This window comes from Aethalodelphis obliquidens, unplaced genomic scaffold, assembly GCF_003676395.1.
Source record: "Aethalodelphis obliquidens isolate GAN/ISIS:26980383/991018 unplaced genomic scaffold, ASM367639v1 scaffold21, whole genome shotgun sequence".
NCBI classification, from domain to species: domain Eukaryota; kingdom Metazoa; phylum Chordata; class Mammalia; order Artiodactyla; family Delphinidae; genus Aethalodelphis; species Aethalodelphis obliquidens.
Genome location: NW_020837965.1, coordinates 23870197 through 23888156, shown reverse-complemented (window position 1 = coordinate 23888156; position 17960 = coordinate 23870197). Strand labels below are relative to the sequence as shown.

The following is a 17960-nucleotide window of genomic DNA, read 5'->3' as shown; positions in this document are numbered from 1 at the left end:
ATGGAACAACAATACTTACATCACAAGATACAGTCTCTTGAATTTAGAAACCAGATTATAGTTCCTCACTGAATCTCAACTATGAAGATGGAAACAGAAAGTGCGATTTCTTACAGGCTCTCTAACTTCATCCACAGTAATGCACACCTTCCCCCTAGCGTTACTTACTTTATGAGGGCAAGCTATTGTTCTTGGAGCATCATCTTCTTTAATTTTTCTTGGCTTCATTCTTACCAAAGGGGGGGAAAAAAAAGAGAGAGAGGTTTGTAGGAATGGGTAGACTCATCTGGCATAAATCGTATAGTCCCTAAAATGCTTTCCCTATAGGTACAAAAACTAAGATTACAACATGCTTCCGTGAAGGGGAAGGGATGAGAAAACTCACATTCTCCGAGGACCTGCGACTGTGAAGAAGCACTCTTCCAACCTACAGGTAAGTATTCTCAAGCACAAACAGGACTGAGTGGCTGCCTATGGTCTCGTAGCTGATAAGCTGGTGCAGCTTAGGATGGCACTGTGAGCTGCATGATTTAAGTATCTGCTCTTTTCCCCAAACTCTTTAAAAAATAAAAAAGACCAACAGCCCCAAAACCACAGATGAAACTCCTAGTGGGAGCAAAGTGAGGTAAGCAAAGTGAGGTATCCAAAAGCAGCTGCTGTGATAATAAGGGTGCTTTAAAAAAGGAAGATATGGGAGGGGGGTCTTAAAACTATATATCCTATACAACTGCTTAAAAAAGGGGGGGTTGTCCATCTCATACTGACAGAAATGATCTTTATAATAGACTCTTTTTTAAAAAGGGTACAGAAAAGTCCTTTTAAACAGAGAATTATTTATATACATATACGTATAATAGCTCTAGAAGGAAACACAGCAAACTGTGAGTAATGGTTACTCTGGGGAGGAGCCCCTAGGGACTGGCGGGAAAACCCCCAAACCTTTTCACACTGTTTAATTTTTATCATACTATTAGTTTTGGTGTTGGTGGTGATGGGAGGGAGATTATAGTTTCGACCACTTGGGCAGTCAGGGAGAGTCCTGCTTGTGGAGTTACTACCCAGAGCTTGCTTATTTGGTAACTTACCTACCTGCTATTTTCACTGAACCAACCTTTGGTCTTTTGTCAAAACTTTCTCTCCAAAACTCACTAAAGATCTGTGTGTGGTAGAGGGTGAGAAATTAAGAGTTCCTAGAAAAACTAGAAAAAAAGATTTAAAATCTCTGAAACCGATGTTCTTGTCCCTAGCTTTGCCATCTCACACTCCTGTGTGAGGATGCATATTTAATACACAACTAAGCTGATGCTCCCTGAGAGCAGGCTCACTTACCACCCCTCTTTTACTATGAAAGACTGCTGCTGTCATCTTGAAGGGAGCAAAGGCCCTAACAGTATCATCCTTCTTCACTCTTGATCTGAGAAAAGGATTCCCTGAGGCTCCTTACTTTATTAAAACCTGAACTCATGAAATCACCTCCTTAAACTTTCCACATCCTGGATGAGCAGAGGTGAAACAATTCATCTGGTACCTATAACTTATCTCTAAAGGAGTTTGTTCAAGACAGTACAAATTTCCTACTTGGAATTCTAAGAGAACGTTTTCAGTCTGGTATCCTCCCCAGTCCAACCGTGTAGATACTTGTTCTTTCTTGTACTTGGAAGATTACCACATCAGTTAGCAAACATCCTCTAAGTGCCCGCTGTGTACAGGGCTCTGCACTAGCCTATGTTACCTTAAATAGAGTCTGGGTCTGAGTTCACAAAACCAGGTACCCAAAAATTTGGTGCCACTGCGCCACCTGGAGGTTATAATAACAGAGTCTGAAAAATAATAGTGATTCATACGACAGGGTTCTACACCAATCAAATGTTAATAATAAGAACTGTATATTAAGAACCAAGCTTTAATCTTCCCAATTAAGATGTTTACTCTTTGATGATTCCACTCAAATGCTGTCTTGGCTGTGAAGATAACTACATGATTGTCCAAATTCATAGAATGGTACTAACCTAAAATAGGTGAATTTTACTGTATGCAAATTATCTCAAAAACAAAAAACTCTGACTTTAAAAACACATTCACTGGGTTGACAAATACGTCGTACTGACAACCTTTCCCCTCTTCCACCCGCCTTAGGGCTTGAACGTGGGGACAGTGGCAGTCAAATGCCTATGACCGTAGGATAGGTGTGGCCCAGTTACCTACGAGTGTCCCCAGACCTCACAAATTTTCTTAAATTCATTCCTAGGAACTTAATTTTGTTTTATCATGGAAAATTTCAAATATACACAAAAGTAAAGAGAACAGTCCTATGTGCCATTCACCCAACTCTTGATTCATTTTTTGAATGTTATTAAGTGGCATTTCTTCTTAAAATGTCATTTTTAAAATGTGTGCTAATATTTAGCAATATACTTAATTTTAGAACTAGAGTTTAAAACGCATCTGGGCAAACACCCTTGGACTCAAGGAGGAAGTGGAGGTATTTAATTGCAGCCACTCTTAAGCTCCTGAGCAAATCAGTCTTGTTCACTTCAGAGTGGCAGTATATGCAGGTACCTTTTACATTATATTCGAATGCAAACACTAAAAAGGGCATTTTCCAAACAAGCGTGCCTAGATTGAAAGTGTTCTGTTTTGTGAGTAAAGATTAAAATTAAAATCTTTGTGGCAACAATTGGTACATAAACCTACAAAATAAAAAAAAATATATATATTTGAAATCCTAAAAAAGAGAGTAATTTTTTAAAAAGACTAAAATTATATACTACTACTTAGAATACCTTCTTGACCCACCTAAACTAGTCAGTCACAAGTAACCAAGATACGAGTTTCTCATTGACTGAGAAGCTTACAAAGCTCTTGGACCCGGAGACGATGACAAGAGCATTAGCATCGCATTAGCATCGTGAGCGAGGTGGAATGGGATGTGTGACTGGGTGCCGGCTTCAACCAGCTGCACGACCTTGAGCAAATCACTTAACTTCTCAGCCTCAGTTTCTTATTCTGTAAAAAGGTATTAATGCTACCTACTTAAAGCTGTGGAAATTAAGAGATGATGTACGTTAAGCTCTTGAGAAATGACGGCTTTTATTACCGCCAACCTGTGCTAAATGGGCCGAGGCAAAACTGAGTTCATTCCTTAAAAAAATGCCAGTTGTATTTAACAACCCAGAAGGTACTGGTGGCTCCAAACCACCATTGTCAAATAAAGGACTGAGAGACTGAGAAAGAACTGCACAGGTAACGTGGAAAGGCCCCTCCATGTATTAGAAATGATATGGAGGAGCCAGGTAGGCAACAGAAGTTTCCCATTCAATTAAAAATAGAGACTACGTGCCCTATGACGTGACTGCTGATTTTACACTCTGCCATTCTGCATACATTGTGAAGGCTGGACACCAGTACCACTAACTGCAGGAATTTCCTGGACAATTTTCAGCAGGGCGTTATGTAAACCAGAAGTTCTGACTAAGTTAAATCTGTAAATGTCCCAGAAGCCAAGATGAAACATTTCTGAAGAAGTGATTCCTGAATGAAAATAAGCAGCTTAGCTGACTCCAGACTGGAACCAGCTGTGCTGACGGGACAGAAGGCCCTGTGTAACAGCGCTGCCATCTGCAAGCACCGTTCACCTCCCTTCTTTGTGTTGCCTAAGGCAAACGAGCCAAAGTTTGTTCAAGGGGTTCTCTCTTAGTGTACTTTCATGTGATATTGAGGGGTTTTATGGCATTTCAGCTCCACCATCACACTTCATCTTTATATCAAACCAGTGAAAAAGCCTCAGGGTGGGTAGTGAACCACAACAACAAACCACCACCCACTCGGGACTGATCGAACCACTTGTTATCTGATCTTCCTGCTCAGAAGGTTTCCAAAGAGCTAAGTTTAGTTAATGAAAAATGCACAAAATTTAATCAGGGAACAAAATTCTCTAGGTCCCACCCACTGACCAATTTTTGAAGTATTTACTAAAAACACATTTCAAGAAAGAACAAAATCACCATAGTCCCACCTCCGCGATACCATGACTTTCAAATAAGTCATTATTTCTTATACCTGTTCAAACACACTAAGTGATTTACTAAGCGGTCTAGGCTCAGTGCAGCAGGAACCTGAACATTCTTTGGTCAGTTCCAAGTCCAGTCTAGAATCCTACCATGCCAGTACATGGAGGGGAGGGGAAAGCAACTAACATGCCACCTTAAGCCGAGAACTGAGTCACAGGGTGGAGGTGGATGAAAAGAGGAGGCCAGGAGAAGAAGTTCTGTGCATTTTTTTTTTTTTTTTTTTGCGGTACGCGGCCCTCTCACTGTTGTGGCCTCTCCCGTTGTGAAGCACAGGCTCCAGACGCGCAGGCTCAGCGGCCATGGCTCCCGGGCCCAGCCGCTCCGCGGCATGTGGGATCCTCCCGGACCGGGGCACAAACCCGTGTCCCCTGCATCGGCAGGCGGACTCTCAACCACTGCACCAGGGAAGCCCTTCTGTGCATTTTTATGAGCCAAGAAGATAAGATATGGCCCCCAACAGTTTGAAACTTGGCGCTTCTTTGTCAACAGCTTTGAGACCCAGTCACCATTCTGGGGTCTCTGGAAAGTCCTATTCACAGCTGTTACATTGTCAAAATGTGAAGCCCTAACAGAATAGGGCATTCCAGGCTCAACTATTTCTCACCACCACTGCCCAATTAGAGAGATTTATTTGGTTTTACTCATCTTTTCAAGAGATACTATGGAAAATGGGGAGGAGAATGAGCCCAACCTCACAACTGCCCAAATCCTGTACCTTTACTTTGTACATGTTGTCAAGGGGAGCAAGATTACATTCTATTCTGTATACAAAATGGAATCTTTAACAGGCTGATTATAAAAGATAATAAACACACACTATATTCAGGTAATTACATAAGTAATGCTTACTAAAGAATTTAACTGTGTGCTAGGATCATATTTCATGCTCTGCAAGTCCAATACAGTAGAGCTTCAGTTACCAAGGAGAGAACTTTCCTAGAGTCGAGTCAAATGAGTGTTCTCTCTTTAAATATGGTCAAGATTATGCCCCATTTTCAGGCCATGGTTTTCTTAACCCTGCCACGCTTGTCATGGACTTTCTATCTTCTCTTCTTTAGAAGACTCTTTCCCATACTACCAAGATCTTCTAGCTCCTTGCTCATTCTATCCACTACTGAATGAAATGGACTTTTCTTGAAGAAATTCTTACAACCCACTGACTTCCTATTCTAAACTGAACAAGTTTTCCAGCCTGTTGCACAGCAGTCTTCTTGATTTTCTGTTCACTGTATTCTTTAGGAAGTCTTCCCTTTGATGTTCATCCTCATTATACTGGAGCACACCCTCAAGTAACCTCTTCAGAAAGGATGCATGCAACATAAAACGAATCCTTAGGTGTCTAAAACTGTCATTGTTTTGCCCTTGTGTTGGACTGATAGCTTTGCTGGATCAAGAATTCTGTTTACAATAATTTTCCTCAGAAATCTCAGAACATTGCTCCTTTGTCTTCTAATTATCTATTGCTGTTGAAGAAAATTCTCATTCAGGTTTAATTATCATCCTTTTGTAGACCTATCTTTTCTCCCTGGAAGCTTTTAGCGACATGTGCCTGAGTTTAGAGCTGAAACATCCTGGAGTTTCTGTTCAGAAAACTGGGGACAAGCTTTAAGATTGCTGCCCCAATTCTCCAGCAAGGGGAACAAGGCTAAGGGTCACCAACACCTAATTACTTCTACTGCTCACTACCCATGGGCCCCACCTCTCTGCAAAATCTTGCCTCAGCCCTCTGCTCCTCCACCAGAATTACTTCACAATATATTATTTAGAGAAATATTTATTCTTCCCTCTCTTGGCCCTTCTGGAAACTCTACTGGCTCTTGGAATGCTGTACTTACCTTTTTCTTTTCTCTTTTCTTTTTTGGCCGCACCCCACAGCATGTGGGATCTTATTAGCTCCCTAACCAGGGAGATGCAGTGGAACCTGTGCCCCCTGCGGTGGAAGCACGGAGTCTTAACCACTACACTGCCAGGGGAAGTCCGCTGTACTTATTTTCTTGAGTCTGAATGATCCTTTGGCTCTGTCACTGGTTCTGAATACAAGGGCCTTCCCAAGACTTTACTCTTTTCTCTCCAAAACCTCCTACTGCCCCCCGCCAAGAGCTTATTTACAGAACACTCTCATGCTCTTAGCTGGCCCCCATCAGACGGCTCTAGCCCTAACTTACTTCCTGAATCCATCTCAAGTCCAGCACGGATGTCTCTTCAGCATCTAAAACCAAACACTGCATACTCTGAACCCCACACCAGCACCCTCTCCCAATTTCCCTGTCACCTATGGAGCAAAGCTTTTAATGTGCATTTTAAAAAAATTAATGTGCATTTGCCCCTCCCTCTAGACATACAGCCAAACTGTCTCTGTCTTCCACTGTCTCCTGTCATCTCTGTCACATTTACTCACATTTACATAGTCTGACTGCCACCCACCACAATTCTGGCTCAGGCCTTCATGAGCTCTTGTTCAACTGGTTTCTCCCGCTTCCTGGGTGTCCCTGCACCCATCCAGCCTGGATACAGCTGAAAAGTAATTCTCTCAGATTAAATCTCTGATCATACAACCCCTTCTCTACTGCTCAAAAACCTTCACCAGCTGTCTACTACATACTAAAGAGCCCGTATCTTGGCCCAGTATTCACAGGCTCTAATGATCTGGTTTATGTTTACCTAAACCCAGTCATTTCCCTGTAAGCACCCTAATTCACAGCCAAACTTGACTACTTCTGTTTTCTGAATATATACTGGACAGCGAATGCGTATTCTGTGTTCATGTTGTTCTGGCCATGGAGGCCCCACCATGAAAGCCCCATCCACCTGTCACAACTCTATGTTCTTCAAGGCCCAAATCAAACGCTGGCCCCTCCACAAAGCCCTCCTGGATTCCCGTGTTCCAGCTCTCTGTCGCTGGGAGAGCAGCCCATATGCCCTAATAAATCCGAGGACCACAAGGAAGATGCGACTAACTTTAGGGACACGTGACAACATTAAACACAGGTATGATATTTGGCTCAATCTGTCCAAAAACTCTTGACCTCACTGCTAACTATGTACCCTACAGATTCCATTTTTATTTGTACTTCTGGTGGGGAGGGGAGCAGGGCAGTTAATATTCAATTCACATATCTGTATTTAAAATACAAACAGCAAAAAAAGCTGGAACACGGTGTCATTAACAAAAGGATAGGGCCTTAAGTTTTTTAAAGCCATGATAAGTCAGAAATAAATTAATGTTTATATTCCCTATAACTACAGTTTCACTGGAAAGGAGAAAAGGGTACAGACCCTTTTATCAAAGCACAATGGTATTCTTATACCCACGTGACATGTGGAGAAACTGAGGCTCCAAATGGCCAGAGGCCGCCCAGCTTGTTGTTGGCAGGCTGGGAGGAACCAGTACACCCCAGGGTCTCCAGCTCTTCCCTACTCTGCTCTCAAGAGAGGGGGGCGGAAAGAAAAGGTGCTCCACTCTGTTAGACAGGACAGGAGAGCACAAAGATTTCTTTCTTACTGATTCTGTCTTTGCTTCAATTTCCTGGGCTGTTCCAGGTTCCATTCAACCTCAAGTAGGGAAAAGGAGTATACTTCCTACTCTAGATTTTATTAGTTCATTTCATTTTATTCAGAATTTTACATCTGTGTGGGTTTTTTCACGTCCTTATAAAAACTGCCAAACTATACTAGAAAATAATGTAAAAAGGGGCCAAGGTTTCTATAGGAATCTGGCTGGTTTCAGGCAAAACAAATAAACAACCATTGGGTTCAGACCTTCCTTCCTGCTCCTCACCTTGGATAGTCAGGCACAGGGCCCTGGCCCTAAATATTTGATCTCTTCCTGTCATGCCAGCTTAAATCAACAAAACACCGGGAGCCTAACTGATGACCTGCTGAAATTGGAACTGATGAAGTCCTTTCCAGCGGTCAGCTGTACAAATCCAGTACAGACCCAGGCCTCCAGCAGCTTCAGACCAGGACAATACACGCAAATTTAAAATGTATACAAAGAGGCCAGGAGGCAGTGTAAAGATCCATTTCCAAACAAATTAAGTGCAATTTTATTTATTCACAAGCAACATCAATTACAGAATTAAAGAGTAGGTATTTGCTTCATCTTATTCAAATCTAAAATGGTGCCAGTTACATTCATAGCATAGTTACCACTGAAAATAAAAACCAACTGCTTTTGTTTTCAGAAGCTTCCCTAGAGCAAGAATACAAACCACTATTGTAACTTAGGCACCAAAAAACACAGCTGGCAACACTCAAGTACTTTCTTTAACTAAAAGAAAGGAAAAGTTCTTACAACTTACCTAGCAAATTCTGCTAGTTGTTTGGGATCTGAGAGATCAATGCCAGGTATCCCTCCAGGAGGAAGTTTCTTTCCTGTCATATACTCTGAATAATCGGGAGGTGAGTTCTCTCCAATGATCTGTTCTTCAACCACCGTCTCATGGTCAATATCTTTTTTTTCATCTGAAAAACATCATAAGATGGATCGTCTTAGCTGAGTAAAGAAGTATATGTAAGCAAACACATTTTTAAAACCATAAAAAATGCTTTCCTTAGCAGCTTCTTAAATGGGTGATTTATAGCCATTACCTCTTAACCACCCAGTCTTTCTCCTCAATCTCTTAAAACCCTGTTTCTGCTTGAAGGTCACCAAAATCCTCAATGCCAAAGTCAACAACCTTTCCCTCACTGCTCCTTCTTAGCCTAGTGGGAAGCGTTGGCCATCACTGTCCTCAGCGTCCACTTTTCCCGGTTCTACGCCCACTTCTCTAACTGGCGGCTTATTTTCGGCTTCCTTGCTTCTCCTCCTACCACTTCTCAGAGTTCTGCTTTCTGTCCACCACACACACTTCCTGTTAACCAGCAACTCTGCAACGCTGACTCAGATCTGATTTTCTAGCCTTCACCTCTTAGCTAGCCTCTTGCCTACCGCTCCAGCCTCCTCATTCTTCACTCTTCTCCGCTCACTCTTAGCTCCAGCTATATTGGCCTTTTAAGTTCCTCCAAGGTACCATGGCCCATCCACCCTAACCTCACGGCCTTTACCCGTGCAATTTTTATTGACTACGACGTGTACTCAGAGCTGTGTGATTTCCGTCACCCACTCCCACTAGACTGTAAACTCCACGAAGACAGGGATATTTGTCCGTTTTGATCCCCATGTATCCCGTATCCCTAGAGCCTTGCTCTGAGTCGGCATGTAGGTTGGTCCTCAATAAATATGTGTTCAGGGACTTCCCTGGTGATCCAGTGGTAAAGAATCCACTTTCGAATGCAAGGGACATGGGTTCGATCCCTGGTTGGGGAACTAAGATCCCACATGCCTCGGGGCAACTAAGCCCACAGACCTCTCAACTACTGACCTTGTGTGCCTCAATGAGAAAGCCCGTGTGCCACAACTAGAGAGGGAAAATCCACACGCCACAACTAGACAGAAGCCCCCGCGCGGCGGCAGAAGATCCCACATGCCTCAACAAAGACCCCGCGTGCCACAACTGAGACCCGACGCAACCGAAGAAATGAAGAAAAATAAATAAATAAAATACGTGTTCAAAGAATGTAGGAGAGCTCTACTACCATCACAAATCCAACAGGTTAAAAAAAAAAAAGAAAAGGAATACTGACCCCCACAATGAGTCTCCTATATTCTAGACACCAAATACTATTGACCATTCTGGGTCCTATGCTGTCTGGTCTCATTTTACCATATCTAGTATTTTATTTCTCCTTTGCACATGCCCTCTATATTCCAACCAGTCTGTTTTTCACACAGGTTAATTCAGAAGTGCTTGGAAGGAAATATTCAATAAGAATAAGGAGTTTCTGCCTTTGCTCTATTCTCATCACCTCTCTCCAAACCCAGCCTACCCTCTGGAGTCTAGCTCAAATTCTCTAAGGGCTGGCTGATTCCATCGCTCCAACCTCAGATCCTTACCTTTGAATTCCTGGATTATTTCTGAATAATAACATTGATGAACTCTAAATCACGCTGTTTTGAACTTTTGCTGGCCTTGTCTCTCAAACTAGAGTGAAGCGCCCAGAGACCAAAACCAGTCTTCTACTACTTTGGTGACTAAAGCAGAAAATAGAATGCTTCAAAACTCTCGATGCTAACTGAAAATTTCTGCTTCTCCATCAAATTGCTTCACAATGAAAAGCACAGAATACAACAGTTTTAAACTTTAAACGCTTCTCCTTTCTCACCGCTCTTCACTTCAGGGAACATTATAGGTCATTACAAGGAACCACAGAATATAATAGCAGCTGACATGTTATTGAATGTTTCTGGGAAGGCACTATTTTAATCACTGCACATATTACCCTATGAGGTGGGCAAATTAGCAAGTTCATTTCACAGAAGAGAAAGCTGAGACACAGAGAGGTTAAGTAACTTGCTCAGGGTTAACCAGTTAGTAACTGACGGGTGAACTCTAAGACCTGAGCGCTTTACTGTTAGGCTCAGCCGCCTCTTGTTTGGAACTAGAAAGAATCTGATAATATAACCCAGGTTACCCGTTTACATATGAAGAAGCCTAAGAAAATCTCGCTGGATGCATTAATAAAAAAGAAGAGGAAATGTGGCTACTGATCACAAGTTACAAAGCTGGGATTCCGCACTGTAACCAGATTCTTTCATTTCTTTTCTCAGGGCTGTGATAATTCCTTTACCCTCTGATCGCTCCAGCCTAGGCACAACTACTACCACATCAACTTTCTAGTGGTATCGAAATAAACTGGTGGTTAGGGAGGCTATTTTTCTTCACTGAAACTATTTTTCTTCTCACAGTGAAGACATATTCTTGTTGGTATCTTTCTAATAAATATAAGAATGATGGCAAGGTTGAGAATCACTGCTGCTCTGAGCAAGCCACTGATAAGGATTATGTCTCAAGTGTGCTGGGGCAGAAACAAAGCTGAACTCTTGGCATAAAGGAATCACAGGCTCAACCATTCCTTGTATTAGTTCAACACGTAATAACTGAGGGCCTCCTGTGAGCCTGGCACTGATCTAGGCAGCAGAAACAAAACCAGGTCTCTGCCCTCATGGGACTTACATTCTGGCGAGGGAAGTGGTCTCAGTTGTTTCAGGCTGCTACAGCAAAAATACTCTAGACTGGGTGGCTTAAACAGAAATGTATTCTTACAGTTCTGGAGATCAAGGTGCCAGCCCATTGAATCCCTTCTTCCTGGTTCCCACACATCAGATGTCTTCTTGTTGTATCCTTACATACACACCATTTCTCATCACATTACATAGCTTCTGTCTCTTATTATAAAAGCACTAACCCCATCCATGAGGGCTTTATAACCTAATAACTTTCCAAAGGCTCCACCCTCCAAATGCCACTGCATCAGGGATTAGGGCTTCAACGTATGAATTCTGGGGTGACACAAACTGAAGTCGAATGAGGAAATACTTCTTGAGGATCAGTTCTTAGTTCCAACATTCAAGAATATAAAATACCCAGAAAACAATCAAATGATTAAGAATCAGAATACATGGGACTTCCCTGGTAGCACAGTGGTTAAGAATCAGCCTGCCAATGCAGGGGACAAGGGTTCAAGCCCTGGTCCAGGAAGATCCCACATGCCACAGAGCAAATAAGCCCACGTACCACAACTACAGAAGCCAGTGCGCCTAGAGCCCGTGCTCTGCGACAAGAGAAGCACCGCAATGAGAAGCCCACGCACCGCACTGAAGAGTAGCCCCCACTCGCTGTAACTAGAGAAAGCCCACGTGCAGCAATGAAGACCCAATGCAGCCAAAAATAAATAAATAAATTTATTTAAAAAAACAAAACAAAACAACAACAACAAAAAAAACAGGTTAGATTCAAGTTTTATTGTGGAAAAGGAATGAACATGGCTGGGTGATGAATCAGACGGGGGGGGGGGTGGAAGAGGGATGTCAAGTATGCCATCTCAGTTTCTTGTTTGTGTTTCCTGGAGGACAGTGGTGTCATTAGCTAAGATGGAAAATGGGGGAAGAGACAACCTGCAGTAGAAGATCTGGAATCCCACTTTCGTTTGGCTCCACTGGCTAACTGTGCGACACCTAGTGGACAGACCTCAAGGAGGTAAGACATAGCTACGTACTGGGGATAAAAAGAAATCTAGGTTGGAGAGAAATATAATGGGAATCACTGGCATACAAACTGCATTTAAAGCTGCAGAAATATATCTTATCTATAAAAAAAATATAGGAAGAGAAAAGGCTCAGAACCAAAAGCTGTGTAATTCCAATACTGAGAGAATGAGGAGGACTTTGCAAAGGAGACTAAAGAGATGTGTTCAGATAGAGAGAAAACTACCTTTGTCTAATGAGAATCTTAATCAGTGACACACCAAGTGAAAGTGGCACACAGTGAAAGCAATCTGTCCTGAAGTACACACAATAAGTGCATGATCTGTACATCATTTTAAAAAACCGCAACTAAACTGATTAAAAATCAGTCTGCTTTTGATTATCACTATATACCTGCACTTTGAAAGCAATGTCAGTGATACAATATTCTTTCCTTAAAAAAAAAATTTAAAAAACTTTTGTTGGCCTAAGTTCTAAATAATTGCTGTGGTTACTGTACGCTTTCATAATATATACTTAAAACTTCAAATTATCATCACATATTTCTTACTTATTCCTTAACAAACACTGTATTTCATGGAAGTTAATTTGGAGAACTCCTTGAAGACCAGTGCACAGAAACTGTAAAACAGACGGTTGTTAACTATTCAACAGCAAAATTTAAGAAAATAAACTATTTATATAGGGGGAAAAAATCACATTTCAAAGAAGACTGCTAGAGAAATGACAAAAGATGCTAGGATCTATTGCCAGAAGAAATCAAAGATGTCTGCCTCATTTTCACCAAGAACTGGACACATATTAAAGCAACAGATCAAATTATGTCACTGTTTGCTATAATTTGTCCATTTTATCTGATTTTTGCAAAGAAAATCTTCAGAAGTTTTTGCCAAATAGAAGAGAAATTTATGATGCACTGAAAGACAAATAACGGCATTTACAGACCATATGTACATAAGCTTCCCTCTTTGTTCAAAACACCTAAGTGAGAAGTATTAATTCATTTTTTCTTTTTGTACAATTTTATTTTAAAATGTTTTACTATTATAACATGTATTCAAATACAGATTTTCACTGCCTGCCGTGGCCATTATTATATTCCTTCCATTTCAGAATGACTACTGAAATAGATTCACTGTATAGAAGAGGATGAAGGTGTTCACTGATCAGCTCTGATTATCAAGTTTCTTATATGTGTTACTGAGTTCTAGTGACTGGCAACAGAGTAATTATCAAATACACATCAAGGGACTTCCCTGGTGGCACAGTGGTTAAGAATCCGCCTGCCAATGCAGGGGACACGGGTTCAAGCCCTGGTCTGGGAAGATCCCACATGCTGTGGAGCAACTAAGCCCAAGTGCCACAACTACTGAAGGCCAAGCGCCTAGAGCCCGTGCTCTGCAACAAGAGAAGCCACCGCAATGAGAAGCCCACACACTGCAACCAAGAGTAGCCCCCACTAGCCGCAACTAGAGAAAGCCCGTGCACAGCAATGAAGACCCACGCAGCCAAAAATAAATAAAATAAAATAAATTAAAAACAAACAAACAAATACACATCAAAGTAAAGCATGTTCATGAAGCAAAGTATCTAAATTTGCTTTAAAATCTGTTTTGTATATTATTCTCTGGAGTTTTCTCTGAGGGTAGGACTTAGTTAATTATCTCATTGTTTCAAGGGGACAGGGTTAATCCACATTAGAAGTGTCACCAAAATCAGTTTCTATAGTCTTGAAACTAACGTAACACAGTAAATCAACTATACTCCAAAACAAACAAAAAAATCAGTTTCTATAATCAGTGTGACTTAAACTTATAATTGTGATTATACAACACAACTGGGCAGTGCAAATGAAAACCAAATATCAGAATTCCTGTTTGGAAAAAACTGAGAAAACAAGTCATTGATTCAAAGAAGTAGGGTGGTAGGAAAAACGTAATATTGAGAAAACTTCTGGTCAAAAGTGTGGATTAGATGATTCCCGTGCTCACTAATACTATGGCTAGAGGCAAATGACCTACAACAACCAGGCCTAAGATGGAAGGTGTTGGAAAAACAAACTCTAGCCAATACCATCCAGCAATGGGGTGGCACACTTTGAGTTGTTTCAGCAGGACAATCTATTCATTTACATTTTAAAAACATTCTTTTTTCTGTACATGGAACTATTCAAAAGGTTAAAAAGGTACATAAATAAGTCCCTGTCTCTTAGCTATTCAGTTTCTAAGTTACCAAAGCTCTCAGTCATTTGAGAGGCAAAGCAGAGAGACTCAAAACATTTACAGTCAAGAAGAAATGACTAAGGAACTGAACTAAATGTAAAGGCCGGGAGCACTCTACAGGCCTAGAAAACAGGTTCATAAGTGGAGCTTCACATGCCCTCCATGCTCCCACCAAACTGGTTTGCTTGCAATGTTATTCAATGTCTGATAAAAGGTATGTGAATAAACACAACGCTCCTTCCCTTCCTGCCCACCTCTCATCCCCCACCTTGGCTTTCCAAAGCCCAGATCAAGATCTCTTTCCTTCAAGAGGCCTCTCGTTGCTATCACTGACCCTTCTTTGGTCTCCTTACTTATTAAAGGGTAGACCACCTATCATATATAAGGCTGAAACAAGGTAACACATTAAATGGGTACCATGGTGTCTGGAAAAGAGGTGTGCAAAAACACCTTTATTCCAAAAAATAAACAAACAAAAAACCTTTATTCCACTTTGCCCTCCCTCCTGGGCCTAAGGGGAAGAGTAGGTCCTATGCTTATGGTTTTTAAAGAATGTTGAACTTTTAAAAACTATAGTAAGCCAAGTAAAGAATCACCTTCAATTAGGTTACATTTAAGTCTTTTGGCTGCTCCAAGACACTACATGAAATCTGACACTATACTAGCTGGAATCTGTGCACTGCTATCACTCAGTGGGCCCCTTATATAGAAAACAGTTTATTTTAGAATTCAGTCCTAAGAAAAGTTTGATTCCCTTAGAAGCTTTTCTATCTTAGAATCAGCTAACAGTAGTATAATTTCCTTGTTTATCTTGATTGCCAGGAAGCTCATTAGGGTTGACCCTAATGCTTCCTTTTTTTCTGTGATCCTGATTTTCACCAATTTACATATTTTTTTACCTACTTCCCTATTTATTTATTTGTGGGTTGGCTAGATTTTGTTTCTCCACACCTTCCATCTTAGGCCATTAACTTTGGTCTGACCATTCTAGGTAACTTTTGACCAAAATGACATTATATACTCACCACCGCCATGAAGCCAAACCTTCACCGAAATGGGGGGGAGCTAATACTTGAGATTCATTGTTAAGCAACAGACAAAAATCAGACATAGGCTGTTTCCACTTTTCCCCACTAACAGAGACCTTAGGAAAGGATACTATCATTTACTGAGTACCTGTTTCATGCCAGCAACTGTCACATTCCTCAATTCAAACAAAACTTTTATGGTATTAACCTCAAGTTTTTGGTTGAAGAAATCAAGCCTCAGAAATGCCAAGTAGTGGGACTTCCCTGGTGGTCCAGTGGTTAAGACTCCACGCTTCCAATGCAGGGGGTGAGGGTTCGACCTCTGGTCGGGGAACTAAGATCCCACATGCTGCATGGCGCGGCCGGGGCAGGGGAGAAATGCCAAGTAGTGTATCTAAAGAGGCAAAGTGGTAGATCCAGGATTTGAATCTAGAACTGACTGAAGTCCATGCTTTTTCTAAAAAAGGAATGCTTCTCCACCCTCTCCCCCACACTCACTACTCCTTTTCTGAAAGTAGTAACAGGTAAGAGTGGTATTTTGGACTCTAGACTAGGATTCTGCCTTATAGCACAATTCCATGCACTCATTCACTAAGTTATTTACTGAGAATCTTCTATGTGCCTTGTACCATCGTAAGGCTGCAGGGTTACAGCCCAGGACTTATACTCTAGAGGAAGTAGACAGACAAGCAGCAAGTTAGAAGATAAAAGCAAGACAATTTCAGACGGTGCTACAAAGAAAAACAGGGTTGAGAGAGAACGATGGCGAGGGGGGTGCTAATTTGAAAGGATGAAAGCGTAGGCCTCTTAGAGTTGAGACTTGAAAAACAGATGGCACTAAGAAGGTGAACATCTGAGGTCAGAGCATTGGAAGCAGAGGTAAGAATAAGTCCAAAGAAACAAGTTCAAGAAACCCAAAGAAGGCCGGGAAGGCTGGAGCATAATGGGAGCATAGGGACAAGGAAGGAAGTCAGGGAGGAAGCAGGGCCACATCACGTGTGGCTGGTGGCTTATGAGAAGCCTGGATTCTACTGAATGCAATGATATGTCTCTGGGATGATGGTGATGATGATGATGTGTGTGTGTGTGCAGATATAAAACATAAAATTTACCATTCTGATAACCATTTTTAAATTTACAGTTCAGTGGTATCAAGTATATCCTCACTGTTGTGCTTGAGGGATTTTTATGCAAGGGAGTGAATTCACATAATTTAAGCCTTAGAATCTAATTCAGAAAGGAATAGTGTGTGTGTGATCCAGTCAGATCCCCAGAAGTAAAATCCAGCAGTTTGTATTCAATCCTTGTCAAGAATCTATAAAACAGTAGTTAGTACAATAACCATATGTATTACTGCAAATTACAAGTGAGTTATCAACAAAATAAAAAATTAAAAACCAACTCTCAATTTGGAGTCATGGCAGCAGCTTCTATTTTTTTGGGGTGCTTAAAATCTAGAAGACAAAAAGGGGAAAGAAGGGGGCAGAGTTGAGAACTGTAAAAGGAGAAAGACACTTTGGAGTGTTTTTAAGAGTGTGATACTGTGAGACGCTAGAAATTCTACCTGAAGTTTATGGCTCTCCTAGGAGAGGAGACAGGGTCCAGACACCACAGAACAGCCTCCAGCACAACAGTGCCTCTTTCCCTGCCCCTCAGTTCTTATATTTGAGGGGAATAACTTACACAAGAAAGAAAAGAGCCCATCACAACCATTTACATTAATGTTTATTCATATCTGAAACCACACTGTAAGACTAAAGTAACTGAATAGTTACTATGAATTTTACTCAAGAGAGTTCCTATTATCTCACCAGATCATGTTAAAATTGGGTAGTTTTCTTTAAGAAATTGAGTTTACTGCTTCCTTTTGTCACAGAAGAATTCATAAAGGAGTAGAATTTCTTTGCTGTAAAGGAAATGAAAAATGCCTTTTGGGGTCCTCCTACTCAAACAAGTCATTTTACAAAGATCCCAAGGTCAGAAGTTAAGATATGCCAAGGTCAGACCTCTGGTCAGTGCCCTCTAAAGGGAAATGTGATGCTGCTACTGTAAGATTCCCAGAAACCACTGGGCTTGCTGTTACTGATAATTAATCATAAAGTTAAACAGAATGGGACCTACTAACACAAGACATCTAGGACTAGAAAATGGCTCCTCTCCTGACCTGTGAAGTCCACCATAAATAGGAAGGCACAACCTTACACAACAGAGTCGACTAACTTCCAAGACCTGCCCACATCTTCCTAATAGTCTGCTAACAGTAATGACATGAATGTTTTCTTCAACATCCAGGTAGTGTTTCTGATGCCAAATTTTGAAAATACAATGTTTGCGTGTTTATCCAATAATACGATAGGACACAACTCACTGGTAAATGTTCAGATTTAAAAATTATAAAAAGTTTTCACTTTTATTCACTCTTCCCATGGGAAGTAGTGAGAGCAGTTTATAAATTGGTCACCTAGAAAGAGAAGGTCATGAGATGACAAAAGAATGTAGATCTTAGGAAATGTTCGTTCTTGATAATTGTTTTTGCTAATAACCTGTTGTGGGC

At 41.2% G+C, this 17960-nt stretch overlaps 1 protein-coding gene across 1 annotated transcript in view; it reads right to left on the bottom strand.

Annotated features, from left to right (window-relative positions):
- Positions 1-17960, bottom strand: part of YY1 (YY1 transcription factor) — a 30800-nt gene that overhangs the window by 7738 nt on the left and 5102 nt on the right. The window contains exons 2-3 of the mRNA XM_027120569.1: positions 8372-8534; positions 169-229 (exon numbers count right to left, since the gene is read on the bottom strand). Of these exons, the coding sequence (XP_026976370.1) occupies positions 169-229; positions 8372-8534 (224 nt within the window). The remainder of the gene's footprint in view (positions 1-168; positions 230-8371; positions 8535-17960) is intronic.